The sequence below is a fragment of the Plodia interpunctella genome, chromosome 17, assembly GCF_027563975.2.
Source record: "Plodia interpunctella isolate USDA-ARS_2022_Savannah chromosome 17, ilPloInte3.2, whole genome shotgun sequence".
In the NCBI taxonomy this organism is placed as follows: Eukaryota; Metazoa; Arthropoda; class Insecta; order Lepidoptera; family Pyralidae; genus Plodia; species Plodia interpunctella.
The window spans coordinates 5,196,821-5,211,241 of NC_071310.1; the positions used below are offsets into that span (position 1 = coordinate 5,196,821).

The 14,421-nt window shown below is 34.2% G+C and overlaps 2 protein-coding genes across 6 annotated transcripts in view; one reads left to right on the forward strand and one right to left on the reverse strand.

The window, feature by feature from the left end:
- Window positions 1-316: 316 nt before the first annotated feature.
- LOC128677172 (zinc finger protein 354A-like) lies at window positions 317-12,253 on the reverse strand. 3 transcript variants are annotated; one of them, XM_053757840.2, is made up of 11 exons: window positions 12,122-12,252; window positions 10,438-10,813; window positions 10,097-10,292; window positions 9,525-9,620; window positions 8,413-8,585; window positions 7,769-7,986; window positions 7,314-7,455; window positions 6,095-6,220; window positions 4,245-4,369; window positions 2,201-2,320; window positions 317-1,566 (listed from the first exon to the last, which is right to left on the reverse strand). In XM_053757840.2, the coding sequence occupies exons 2-11, from the start codon at window positions 10,801-10,803 to the stop codon at window positions 1,485-1,487; spliced, it is 1,644 nt and encodes a 547-aa protein (XP_053613815.1). In that variant the 5' UTR covers window positions 10,804-10,813; window positions 12,122-12,252; the 3' UTR covers window positions 317-1,484. The 3 variants fall into 3 exon arrangements, with proteins under 3 accessions (XP_053613815.1, XP_053613816.1, XP_053613817.1); XM_053757841.2 differs by lacking the exon at window positions 12,122-12,252 and adding an exon at window positions 11,791-12,000; XM_053757842.2 differs by lacking the exon at window positions 4,245-4,369 and having other exon boundaries at window positions 12,122-12,253.
- LOC128677169 (uncharacterized protein) overlaps window positions 11,048-14,421 on the forward strand; it is a 41,847-nt gene continuing 38,473 nt past the window's right edge. The window contains exons 1-4 of one of the 3 annotated variants that reach the window (XM_053757834.1): window positions 11,048-11,209; window positions 12,076-12,176; window positions 13,008-13,164; window positions 13,764-13,974. In XM_053757834.1, the coding sequence (XP_053613809.1) occupies window positions 11,123-11,209; window positions 12,076-12,176; window positions 13,008-13,164; window positions 13,764-13,974 (556 nt within the window). In that variant the 5' untranslated portion in view covers window positions 11,048-11,122. Of the gene's footprint in view, window positions 11,210-12,075; window positions 12,177-12,344; window positions 12,534-12,629; window positions 12,743-13,007; window positions 13,165-13,763; window positions 13,975-14,421 lie in introns of those variants that run through there. The other 2 variants (XM_053757835.1, XM_053757836.1) reach the window with 2 other exon arrangements.

A 14,421-nucleotide genomic window follows, 5' to 3' on the forward strand; every position in this document is an offset into this window, starting at 1 on the left:
AACTCTGAAAAAAATATGACCCTAATCTTAAGGTGAGCGTGTAGACTGAAAGGGCTACGATATAAAAATAATATGGAGATCCATCAATGGGAGATCCATTTCCAGATGGATTTTAGTGGACGTAGCGGAATTTCCCCGGATCTAATAAACCATGTAGGTATCAAACCTATCCTAATGTCATCTGCCTTGATTTAGAATGGTACACAATGTAGAATATTAAGAACGATTAAAGAAAAAATGGCAGTACATTAAGTTATCATTGAAATAAGTAAAAAAATAGGTGAGGAGAACAATATAGAATAAAATTAATACAAAGTTAGTTTTAAAACTTTTTATTATGTTATATAATATCTGTTTCCTTTAAATTATTTAAAAATTAATTATGTAGAGTAGTCTTTGAAGTAAAATTACATTTGGTATGTGTAACAAATAACTACATTTGCATCAATTTATTTTTAAGAGTTGATTTCGTGCGATAATCAACCTAGATATTAGGTTCCCTTAATTCCACAAACTTACAACAATACCACGAAATCAATTCATTAAAAATATAATAAGCTACAGATCAACGGGAGAGTAAGTATGGCTACTATTATATATCAAGACAAAAGTCATTCCTATTCTAAGTGAACAAAACCGTGAAAACAGAATAATGTGGTTACTGAGGCCTAAGTCGAATATAATTAATCAAACTATAGTTATCATCAATTTACAATCATTATTCCATTTGCCTTTAAAATTTGGAAAATTTTAGTAAAAAAACTACACACATATTGTGTCGCACTGCACACGAGGTTGATTGTAAAAAATACGAGGCATACAAACGAATATAAAGTGCCTTCAGTGTATATGTTACGGTTAAAAGTTAAAGTTGGTAATTTTAATTTTTTTAGACCTAGGTCTAGTCGGCTAAACTTAGGTGTAGACACAACTAGGTTTAGCTGGCATATCCTAGGGTAAGCCGGTCGGCCTTCGGGGTTGAGCCGTTACATATACATAAATAATATATTATGTCTCACTTCAGGTACTAAGTTGAAGAGATAATAGTAGAATGCAATTTCAATTGTTAATTTCATATTTCTGTATTGTCCCTACCGAGAACATTTTTTTAGTACTTACATCAGTGTAAAATCTGTAAAATAAAATGCATGGCATATGTACATACAATTTTCTGCTCCTACCTAACGAGAATAGTTTTCCGTATATTTCTAGAGACAAAAGTATGACATATTTTATATCCTAAAGCTATTTACGACGATTAGGACTAATATTCATTATTTAAAGTAGGTTTCTTTTGAAAATTTCTCAATTTTGTAAGCTAATACGTCCCACTGTGAATTAATAGGTAATACACAATGTAGGTATTTTATATTATTATTTATTAAAGTCAGTTTTAATACATTTTTACATCTTTTGCAGATAAGTCTCCTATCCAAAGCACAACTCTGTTATCAGAGACCACCTACAAGGTGACGGTTAGAATTTTATGTTTTTCTGTATTCTGAATCGGTTCCCGCAGGAACCCCGTGAAGTGTCCTCTTGTGTTTCCACATATCGCCGGAACGTCTGTTGAAATGTTACGATACAACGCCATAGTTAGTAAAGAGTCCAAAGCCCATTTTCGTGCATTAAAAAAACATTAATAGATTTATTTATATCAAGAAGATATTCTGGCTTTGCAATGCAATTTCATCATCATCGGATTATATAATAGGTACATGTTTAAACATAGGTCCTCTCACGGGTCTACAGAAAGAGATTTCTTTTGAAATAAATAGACCCCTTGTACTTGTTTTATTGCATATTTTTCTTTAATTTTTCTGTGTACATAAACCTATAAATAGATAGTTCGTTATAACCAGGTGATGAAACTTTGCAAAAAGGCTTCGGCATCGAATCAAATGCAACCTGTAATGTTAAATCTAGTAATGTTAATAGTGAACGAAGAAGAACGATAAGAGACATAACAAGAAGATCAGTATTACTTGCACACTCTTTCTCCGTTACTCTCTTGAATCTCATGGTTATTTTCCTATTATTCAAAATTGTCTCTTTATGAAGAAACTGGGAAAAAAACGAACGTCAACCTAACCCTCGTGGGGCTTCCACGGTCGGATGCCGAAACGATGGAGGAGAACAAAAATGAGTACAAGAGGTAGAGGAGTAGGTAGGGGTAGTCCTCATGCAGAGGATCAGTTACCTGAACGCAGTGCCGCACACGTCACACTCATGCGGCTTCTCTCCGGTGTGTATGAGGGTGTGGACGGTCCGCGCATAAGGACGACGAAACGCCGCGCCACAGATTTCGCAGCGGTACGGTCTGCAAAAAATATTAGGTCTTAAGCAGTCACGTGATGACTTGCATAATAAAATAGACCCGATATAGTTCCACTTTTAAACCACATTTGCTTTAGGTAATTGGAATTTTAATTATCTGTATATATAATAAAACAGTAAAATTATTTTGTCTGCACATTTAGTATTTTTGACTGAAATTGATAGAGGGACACTGCAACGTAATAGAATGTTTGTTCTTAGTGCTTAGCATTCGTTACGGGTTTCCTTCAATAAAATGAACTTAGAATTACTGTAAGTACCTAAGTACCTTATTTAAAATTATTTCTAACATTCATTTTACAGAGGGCACTTTACGGTCAGTTAATGGTACAGTCGATCGCATGTTAAGTTACCATGTATGGAACTTTATGCCGCGGTAATAAGGACGAGCTTTTAATCAATTTGGGCAGGTTGATGTGCCGTTGACTGTACATGAAAATATTCAGCGTCTATAAAACTGAGTGGAACCGGTCGGGGACTGGAATAGAACCCCGAGTCCGCTACGATCGAGTTATATGCAGTCCAGTTTTTAACCGACTCTGCCAAAATTGGAAGTTATGTGTTTGTGTTATGTCATTCATTCACATACTACTACCATCTAATACTATTCTATTCAAGACAAGGAAATAGAAAGAGCAAAATCAATGTGTTATTAATATTAAGTATAATAATATATATTTTCACGGATAATAGGATAATAATATATATTTTCACGGTATGTATGCATGGCAAAGTGAGAAATAAAAATGCGTCCACATTTCTTTTATATATTAAGCATTCCTATATATTATCCATAATACTTATAGTGTCCATTTAAGAACTTAAATGAAAATTTCACAAAATAATCGCCAGTGTTCAAAGGTTCCAAGTGATTCTTTGAATATGAATATTTGGTATTGGTGGCGCCATCTATGTGACAGTCTAAATACTATAAAATCTAGTTTCGCTTAAGTCCAGTAGAGGCGGTACAAGTCTATGGCAAGATTTGCAGGTTGTATATTTTTTGTATGTTATAGATGCAGGTGTAACCAATGCAGTTGAGTGAGCACGGGTATATCGTCAAAATTTCTATGGAGAATCAACAGTAACAGTTCTAATAAATTTTGTCGAAGGGGATAGGATTACGTACTCGCAAAACGTTCTAATATTTCAGATAAGTAGTATAAAAAAAACATGTTTCTTAATTTCTCTCTAGAAGAAAAATATAAAATGACATTAACTAACTACACTTTCATAGCTGTTACCAGCGGCTACACCCACGTCAAAAAGAAGCCTATGTCACTCACCAGTCACAACCCTTCCAACTATTTCTATGTAAAAAATCATTTTCATTCATTTCTCCGATTTGACGTGAAAGAAGGACAAACAAAGAATCACACTTTCAGATTTAATAGTATGAATATGGATTAAAACTTCCAAAAAAAACACCTAGGCTACTGGAAGTATTTTCTAATTTGTGCCGAGGCCAAAGGAATTCTTACAAAAGTAATTGCTTGATAAGTTAAATAAATGAAAGGAGGAAAATATTATTGCTTTATATTTCTTATATAATCTTTGGTATTTTGAAAAATGCTCGCGCGCCCATCTATCACAGAAGAAGAAAATGAAATAAGGAGATATTAGGTTCTTATAACATAATTGTTTTCGTTTGTTTATATAAAACCATTTATGAAAAAAGGTGTAAAATATATACATTTCAAATTACAGAAATTATAAAGATACGTATAATAGGTATCTTGCGGTACACATCTCAACTGTCAAGGTAAAATAAACTTAGCGAACTACGTCTAAGAAAAGGAAAACACTTGAGAAAGAAGAAACTCGCAATAAAAAAATAACACAATTTTTTGTTCAGTCGTGTAAAAAACATCAGTTTGTCTGGCAAATACCCTGGAAGTGAGAATAACCTTTGGTCTGTGTGAATGCGTGCGTGTTCACGCAAGCGTGCGGCGGCGGTGAACGTCTTCGAGCACGCTGAGCACGCGAAGGGTCGCTCCCCAGTGTGCGTCCGGCGGTGGTCGTCGCGCTCCACCTGCCCAGACATTTATCACTACACTCCTCTTGGTACCAACACATCATAATAGGCTTCTGTGTTCGTAGGAGTTATGAAAAATAGCTGCGAAAACTGCATATGGCCAGTTATATAACTTGACCTAAAGGACGAATGTGTCCTATGAATCTCATTAAAATGAACTGCTACTTTCTTCTTCTTAGCGTCGACATCGACTACAGGTTTGACGCTTTTACTATTATCCGAATCATTAGAATGGCGGTTCTGAACTTAGTTTCAGTGGCGAAGCAGTAACGAAATTTAGATGGCAATGGCCAGTGGGGCGTTATAGTGCGATTTTCCTATACAATTCTTACTGTACTAATGGGTAATTAATATAGGATGTTATGATGATGCCTTGCCTTTAACATTTTCTCTGTTCCTGTCTAGCATCATTTGTAAGTTGTTTCCTCTGGATACTTCTTTATGATAACTAATACTTGCTATTTGCTGAGGGCAAACGAATAGGTATCTTACCGTAAAGAAGTAGGATATCCTCCTTAGTTAGATATTCAGACACAAAGGAAACTTTGGTAAATTTTATATTATTCATTAATATTACTATTTTTAAAATACTTATTACTTATTACACGCTGCTCTCATAGAGCTATGGCATCCTAGATGATTATATTTTGAATAGGTTGGCTCAAACAAGAAGACACAAGGAGTCATCGCAAAGTCTCACGGAAAAAATAGTGGGAACCCGCGAATGCGTATTCAATGCAGACGCCGCTGCGCGTTTTTTCGCGATCGACAATTCTTATTGTTTGTCTCCCACAAGAAAAGCTCAAACCATTTGCACTTAGGTGTATTTAAAATTTTTTAATATACTTTGAAAATATAATCATATGGAAAGAGGGAGCGTCAATCCTAAAGGAATATAACTGGTTTGCGGACTGCGGATCTTCCAATAATTTTTAAGTCCTTAACGCTTACAGGTAAACAATTTCTACGTCGAGCATAGAAAATATAATCACTATGATTAACTGACTTCATGCTTTTTCCACAGTCTGTGTATTTTTTATATAAAGATAACCTTCTTTTTGGTATTATATAATAATAGTACGGAATTTGTTCCTATACTTTCATAAATAATCTTCCAATAATAAATAGCAAGGAAAAGCACTTATTTCCCATTTTCTAAACTAAAACTTTGAAAACGGGGCTCTAAACCTTAAATAAAAATAAGCAAATTCGGTACAACAAAAATTAACAATAACAAAAAGGCTGAAGTCCGTAACTACTGCAATGCTGTGGAAATCAAAAGGAAAACGTGTCGACATTTCGTCGCGTCGCCGCCGGGAGGAAAGCTTTCTGAAATTAGCATCTGTGAATTGGTCACTTTACCACTGACGGTTATGAAAGGGAGGTAAATTTAGCATTTGTTCATGGTTTTGTAACAAAAAAGGGATGTGCTTGCTTTTCAAAAAAATTAACTTGGCTAGTATGTACCTACCTCTAACTTTAAAAAATGTAGTTAAGGTAGGTGCTTAGTTTTACGAGTCGAATGCGACATTACCACGTTTTTGCCTTCAACTAAATTTTAGTTATAATTATTCTTTTTACAACTCTGATTGGTTGATTCCCACTTATTATTTTGAATACAACTTCAATGATATTGACATGGCAGTCTGACATATCACCCGCAACCGCCTGCCCCCTTAGAACAAACATTGTGGGTACACTATTAAACATTGCGTCATTTACCTTGACTTTGAAGGCCTTAGGACACAGATCACACGGGTAGGGCCTCTCGCCGGTGTGCATCCTCATGTGGATGGCGAGGTGCCCGGACTGGTTGAAACGCCGCCCGCAAATCCTGCACGGGTAACCCTGGAAAATTACATTACTAACTACACCTCTGACCACTGAATTATATAGGTTCAATTGTCCAACCCATTTCTGTCTGTGGGTTTGCGATAAACTCATAAAATATTGGACAAAGTTTCATATGATTTCATTAATCGAAGGATAGGTTAGTAATAGTGATTGGACTAGAATCACATTTAATTCGAATGATTTGAATGATGGCAGTCAAAACTCCATTCGAATAAGATTTTATGTTGATCCAAATCATCGTATGATTCGAATTGTCAAATTTATCTGAATCATCTCCCTGAATTGATTGGATTGAATACCTAAATTTCTTTGTTTCCAATTTTCATTGCACAGCAAACTTACCTTATAGTTAAGACGATTAGGATACATTCCAGTTTATTGTTGCGATTTTGAAAATTTTGAATATTATAAACTATTAAAATAGTGAGTTTGTGTCGACCGACAACGTAGTGGTTATGAAAATTATTTCTTTGATATCTTATAATTATTATTTATTTTTTCTCAATGTTGCATTCTTTTAATTTAGGTATGCATATATATTTTTAAGTAAATAAGTAAAGTAAGCTTTGAGTGTATTAAATACGCACCCAAAATTTAGTAACTAAGCTAAAAGTTTATAAGTTACTAGTTTTTGCCCGCTACTTCGCCTGCGTTTATTTCGTTCCAGATTATACTAGATTTTAAGTTAAACCATCCTCTATACAACTGTGAAAATGCATCAAATTCCATCTAGTACTTTTTCGTGATGCGCGAACAAACGTGCGGAAAGATAGAATAAAATTGTAAAATAGTTTTTGCTTCTATTAAGCAGTTTTATAAAGATATTTTTTTTATTAATATCTCAAATGTACAGGCATAGCTCACTTACAGTTTTATTATAAGTATGATTTATTAATATACATATTGAGTAACAAACTGCTAATACACGAAGAAAATTATCTGAAAAAGTTTACTTATTACTTTTTAAATACACAACTACATTCTACTGGTTCTATTCCTGTAATCTATTCTGACTACACTAAAGATAAATCTACCTCAAGTCAAATCTATAAAAATTTAGATCCCAATCTTATTATCGCGTACTCACAGGTTTAGACACTTTGTGCATTTTTTTGTGTGTATGTAAAGCGCACATGCTTCCTAGAACCTTGTCACACTCCTCACAGACGTAAGCCATGAGTGGAGCGCCAGGCGACCTGTCTTCCCCTCTTTTATGCCTATACAGCTCCCTAATCAATAAAACATTAAGAAAATTTATGTTAAAATGGTATCATCGAGGAAAAATTTCGAATGTCATTCCAAAATGCATGAAGTGGTAAGATTGATTCAACTAAGTTATACTTAATATGGACGTGTTCTTACATATTATCAAAAGCTGTCCCTGTCGCGTCTGTCTGCCTGTCTATTTCTGTACGCAATAATCTCACCAATAGATAGTGTAATTCCTGAGTAAGGTTTAGGTCTATAAACTATTATGGCATAGGCCGCTAGTCAATCAATATATATTTTTATATTTCTTTATTTAAAATGTTATTACTTCACCTGGCTGTAGCAAAGAGTTGGTTGCAAGATCCACAGTTCCACATCTTATTAGAATTCGCTGTGGAATACGTCCGTCTTACGTTCCTAGTCACCGGTTTCTGACACTGCCCCTGCGCAGTATGGATCTTCAGCTCTTCAGGAGTTGGGTACTGCTTCCCGCATGCACAGTTGTAAGCCAGACCAGGCGGTGGAGATGAATTCGCTGCATCAGCTATGGCCTGTATAATAATAGCAATATATAATATTGGCGTATTGATCGACACAAATTCAAATTCTCATACCTAAAACATAACGCTGTTTTAGGTACTTATGTATAAAAGTACAATAGAAACAAAAGTAAACACTGAAAAATATGAATGCATTTGTCCCAAATGATAATGCAAATAATGATGAGTTATTACAAATACTTAGTACTGCACCAACCACTAAAGTACGTACGTATGATGTGCCGTGGAGTAACTCTGTGTTCTCGTAAAAATCTTTCTTGACAATTTTCGCAAATTTTATAAAAAAATGTTTTTTTTTCTAAAATTTCCGAGAATGTTTTCTTGAGGACGTTTCCGTTCATTCTCGAAATTCTCTCGTCTCAAAATTTAGAGAACGGCTCAAGAGTAGGTAGGAACGGACGCAAAAATGTTTCTAACCAGCTCTTCCAAATAATAATTCTGATCTTCTGCGTTGTAACAGCTAAGGCGGTGTCTATCCAAGGCCTCTCCATCGGCGAAGAGACCACTGCAGAACTCACAGACATACATCGTGAGCAGTTTGCGTGACGACACGCTGCTTTTACCGCTGCCATCGTTGCAGCACAGTTGTTCTAAAATTGCAGTTGTTAAAAAAATACGACGACATATTAGTAAATCTCATTCAAGTAACGTTATCTTTGATAAAAATAAATCAATTGCAACATTACGGTTTCAGGTGTTATCATATAGATCCTATATCTGATATATACTAGAGACCCACTCGAGACCTAAGTGACCTAACATCGCTTTAGCCGGTCATTGACACAGCTGGCTAAGGACATCTAAGGCCAGCATACCTATTTCAAGTACTTTTAAAATGTGTAATGTGTAGGTACCTAGGTACAACCTGTCTGACTCATTCACTATTAAACCGGTTCACCTTCGTCGATCTCGCTTAAGATGGAAATGACGCATGTAATCCAGCATTCAGATCTAAAACTAAATTGGCAAAGGTCTATCTTATGGATGGATAAGGAATATGGACCATGCATGTATTCTTTATCCATCCAGGATTGAGTGCGACCGTGCAGTTAAGACTAAAACACTTTTTTTTCGCATAACAAGTGCCACCACACTAGTTGTGCGAAAAAAGTGTATTATATCCTAGTGCCACCACCAACTACTGGTCCACGGTCTCGATATCTCCAACGAACTACTCGGATATAATCCACACCTAAGTAAATAAGCAAAGACTGATGGATCGATGATAAAATAAAAACGATCGAGACATGTGAGACAGACATGTTTTATACCTTATCTGTATGACTATAATCAACAATTCGACTTTGTTAGTCAGATTGATAGACTGGTGAGCTTTTGCCATAGGTCAACAAAAATACCCAGTGGTTTTAACAACGCGCCAAAAGGCCGCGGCTTCGCTCGCCCATGGATGGATGGCGGACTTTATTCATTATCACCTATCTTTTTATTGTTTCTATTTCTGCACAGATATAAAAACATTACATGTCTGTGTATCTCAGTATCTCATCTGTATATTTCAGTAAAATTACCTGTCGGCTCTACTTCGAGAGCAGTTGACAAAACGCGTTCACAAATTGAACATACGAGCCAATCCGATTCAAAGTCCAAATTGCTTGTTTTAGGTTCTGAAAAGAAAGATTGGTTGGAATGTTGCGACTTGGTAACTTGTCTTGGTTAGGTACCTACCTATTAGAAAGTTTGCGAGCCTATGATTTTATAAAAACACAAACTAGCATTATTCTAACTACATACTAACTGCTATGGTATCGGTATTTGTACGTAAGTAGGCAATCGCTCGTACGTGCACATAGGACAAAAAGGAACAAAATGTTTTTTTTTTCGGCGGGCATTTTTCATTTGAAATTTTGAATTTAAGAAACCGGAACCGGAAACCGTCGGTAATTTTTCAAATGCGAGATCGCCGCCCTAACTTTTTATTTTTAATAAATCCTACACACTTGTTTAATAGCCAATATAAGTTTGTCTTTTTTTATTATAATATAAATATATTTATTATATGTAATTTATTTTGTTATTTAAGTAATGTCTATTACTCATAACAAAGAAAATGTAGAATTCATATATTTTAACTTTTTTTTACCATCATTACTTCCAGTTAGCGTTGCTGTGCCACCTTCATTTGGCAAAAGTATATCGTTTTGATCTGTAGAGTCAGTACTTCTCGTAGCGTGATAAGAAATCGTATGGTCCAGTAGATCGGCATCAGAAGTAAATATTTCGTGACATATGACACACGAATGTAGAGCTAGTAAATTAGGCTCATTGCTTACAGCATCCTGAAATGAGAATCCTCTTAATTCCTAAATTATTAAACATTTACTAACTATCAGGAACCTAAAGATTTACGTTTTTTATTTGAAAACCAACCTAAAGAAAACTGCCGTTTACGTTTATAATTTAATATATATGTATATTTCTAACCTTGTTTGAACTGCTTTGTGCCGGTAATAAAAACTGATTCACTGTATTTTCGTCTAACAATGTTGGCTCGAAATTCAAAATATGATCCGGCTGTACAATGTAAAGAGAAGTATTTTGATTCGAAATATTTGTGTTTTTAGGGAGTGTTGGTGAACTATCCATATTAAAATATCTGCCGGCGTCGTTGGACTGAAAAATTAGTTGATTTTCTACATTGGATATCATTTCCTCTGTAACAGTCACCAACTCTTTATTCATATCATTCATTTGGTCATTACAGTTAAACATAAGGTCATCTTGAGCATAGTGTTCTCCTAAAGTATCACCTAAGTCTTTGTAAGGAAAATCAGGTGGATCAAACATCATCTCGCCCTTTCTGAAAAAAAAAAAAAAGTATTAGTGTATTTTTGTCAATATTTAATTAGCTAATTTGGCCAAATAAAAGCTAAACAAACTAGCAATAAATAAATAAAAGTTAATATAACTAATAGAAACAATAATAAACTGAAAAGTTTTTATATCGAGTCTTCTTTCCTCTACACTGTTCTTTTCTTTGCATGAAAAAAAGGGTTGACGTTTCTCCCAGCATGAAATTGACATTGACATTATATTCAAGTTGTTGATGTTTTGTTTGCCGCTGTGTTTTGTTTGGTATTTATAATTTATTGTTTGTACTAAATAAAAAATGAAGGCTGATCCAGCTCCACCTGGAGAAAAACCTAAAATTCCATTACCAACTCTATCTCAAATTAATGCGGACAGAATAACTCAAGTAAGTAAAATAATGTGAGGTTAGGTTTATTTCACAAGATTTTGCTGGTTTTTGCAATCTAAAAGACTATAATTATTTATTTTTACTTAGTAATATGGTCAACTAAATTCCTAATACAAGCAGCTATATTCAGAAATACCAAAATATTTGGGAAAAACATTACTGTTCCTATACAAATGATATTTTGATTTTATTGTGAATAGGTTAGGTACCTACTATTTATTAGATGAAATTATGCTCAAAATAATAATACACATTAGACTAGAGTGGCAGTACCTAGACTAGTGTGATATTACAACTTTTTTATTTGCTGGTTTTTTCTGACCATACCAAAACAATAATCAAGAGTCCATCCATCATAATATTTGTCTCTATAACTATTGAGATACATTTAAAATATTTACTAGTACTAGTCTACCTATTGTAGATTTTAATAACAAGATTATACTGAAAAATTAGAATTCCACTGCTTTCAAGACCCTGTCGAGCTTAGTTCTAGTACATCATTAAAATTAATCAAATAGCATATAATTAAAATCTTCATTTATGTCCTCTTACAAAAAGTTCACACATATACCTACATAGTAAATAACTAAAGCAATGGTTTGTAGTCCTAGACATTTGTTATTTTCATATAATATAAAAAGTACTTGATTGTATGGAGTACATCTTTATAAAACCAGGAAGGGACAGTAGGGGTCTCTTCATTTAAGTATATCATGTTAAACAGGCCACCTAGTTAATAATTTCATGTTGGCCAAAATACCATTAAAATGTGGGTCATAAGTGGCCTACTGGTATTTATGTTCAATAAACTAAATCTATACAACATTCCTCACTGAATTACATGGCCTCACTGTTCACAGCTCGCCAGCCAATACTGGTCTCCACAAACTAAGGACAACCACTTACCTTATGATGCTTCTATTGTGGAGTCTATCTACCAAGCTGAAATTCTTGGATCCAAGTAAGTAATAAACATTAAAATTAAATATTCTCTAACTTGCACTTACACTTTCAGTGTCTGAGCCTAACTGATTGAAACAAATGAATGGCAATGGGTCAATGGCCTCATAGATTCAGGACATTGACCCCTAAATTTGATTTTTTGGGAATTTTTGCCAGTTACAAAATTATTTCTGTGTTGTTATCTGTTTTGAATTCAAATTTTATTTTTAATAAATTGATATCAAACACATACTTATATAATAATTGTAAATAAATAAATAACACATACTTATACAATAATGTAATATATATTTTTAAAGCATAATAATTTAATGTTGCTCTTCATTTTGAAATTACACATTAAAGAGGTTTCAAGGTATAGCATTTATAGATATTATAATTTAATGTCTGGCTGGTCAAGACATTCATCATGAACTTTTGAGAATGATCTATTTATAAATTAAGTATTGTACTAGAAAATAAAATATTTTCACTAAGTAAAACAATAAGTATTCTGTTTACCAGTACATCTTAACTTTATTTTTTTTAGCTGAATTTGAGAAAACTGAAATCTCACATGAAGAGGTAACCAAAAGACTGAGAAAAGAGATAACTTTAGGGTAATTGTACACTGACCAGTGTGCAGGTTGTCTGTTCACCTCTAAGATATATATAATGAGAGATCTCTTAAGATATGTATATATGAACCTTACATACAATTTTAGAGCCAGATGGGTATATTGCAATAAGTAATTCTTCAGTTTTGGTCAACTGGACTAAAAAAGCAGTCTTCCCAAAATCACACAGTCATCACAGACAAAAGTAAATAATATAAATAATTTGATTACAGTTTCTCAGTACGACGGATCATGATGCTGGAGTTCTCCCAGTACCTGGAGTGCTACCTGTGGCCGCACTATGAGGCGGGCAAGGCGACACACGCGCACATGATGTCCATCATCGTCATGATCAATGAGAAGTTCCGGGAACGAGTCCAGGCTTGGCAGGTTTGGTTATTTCTTTTCATAAAACCATAAATAGATTCTAGATTAAGTTCAGAATGGATTACTTTGGCAAGGAGAAAAAGAAAATTTAAATATTTATTTCATTAGCTGTGCCTTGAAAATATACTTTCATAGGATTTTCAAATTTCATTCTATCAATCCCTATATATAAATATCTCTGTATATATATATCAAATGTATATTCTGTCGGATAACAAAATATTGAAATCTGAACTATTAATGTTGTGTGATTGACTAACAAACATCGAAACTTTGTATATTTATAATATGGAAGCAAGTAAGATTAGAAAGAATATCGAATCAAATATGATACACCTGTGACAAAAAGTGGTCTATGTAACTCTCCAGTTCTTCCAACTATCTCAACACAAACACACTATATCTCAATTTTATCGTGAAAGAAGGACACTTTCTTTGGATTTGGATAAAAAATGGATGGACATCCAAAACAGCAACGTTAGCCAGGCCCAATCAAGTATGGGGATAAATTATCTGTGTTTATCATTAAAATCTGTCCTCTCACTTTATAACAGATTACATTTTAGTTAAAAGACAAATAATCTACTCGAATGGCATTCCAGGCTTTCCTGAAGAAACCAGAGCACTTCCCAGCGTTCTTCGAGCAGGTGCTCCGGGCGAGCGTGGCGGACGACGTCAGCAGCCGCAACATGCGCGAGCAGACGGGGCTGCTGCTGTTCCTCAACCACTGCTTCGGCAGCATGGAGGTGCAGCTCTGCAGGGACCGCGTCAAGCGGCTCGTGTCGCTCAGCATGTGGATCAGTTTGCAACAAGGTACCGTTTAACACTCTTATTCATAAAAAAAGTTTTATTGTTTTGTCACTATCCGACTTTACAACCAACTTTGAACGAGACAAAACTTCAGCTTGAAGTACATATGCATTGATTTTTTTAAATAATTTGTTAATTATCGTTAATGTTAGACATGGCCAATCAACACACTAGCGACATCATCACACACGAGAGATTATGCTGCACTAAATAATTGATAGATAGTATTATACTTTTCCGTCATACCTACATACATATAAATTTAGTCATAACAAAGATTTTTATGGCCACCGATTTTTCTTAGTAAATAAAATTATACTACTATATTATTTTCTAATAAAATCAGTCAATAGTGTAGCATGATTAGTAGTACGACTTTTTTAGTTTTCGTTACAATAAATAAAATAAATGTATAACTAGTGTGCAGTTTGAATGAGATTCATATTTGCA

Coding starts and splice junctions, on each gene's coding strand:
- LOC128677172 (XM_053757840.2), bottom strand. CDS start 10,803: ATGATGTTTGATCCACCTGATTTTCCTTACAAAGACTTAGGTGATACT. Junction 10,293..10,437: donor CACAAAGCAGTTCAAACAAG/GTTAGAAATATA, acceptor TTCTCATTTCAG/GATGCTGTAAGCAATGAGCC. Junction 9,621..10,096: donor GCTAACTGGAAGTAATGATG/GTAAAAAAAAGT, acceptor CTTTCTTTTCAG/AACCTAAAACAAGCAATTTG.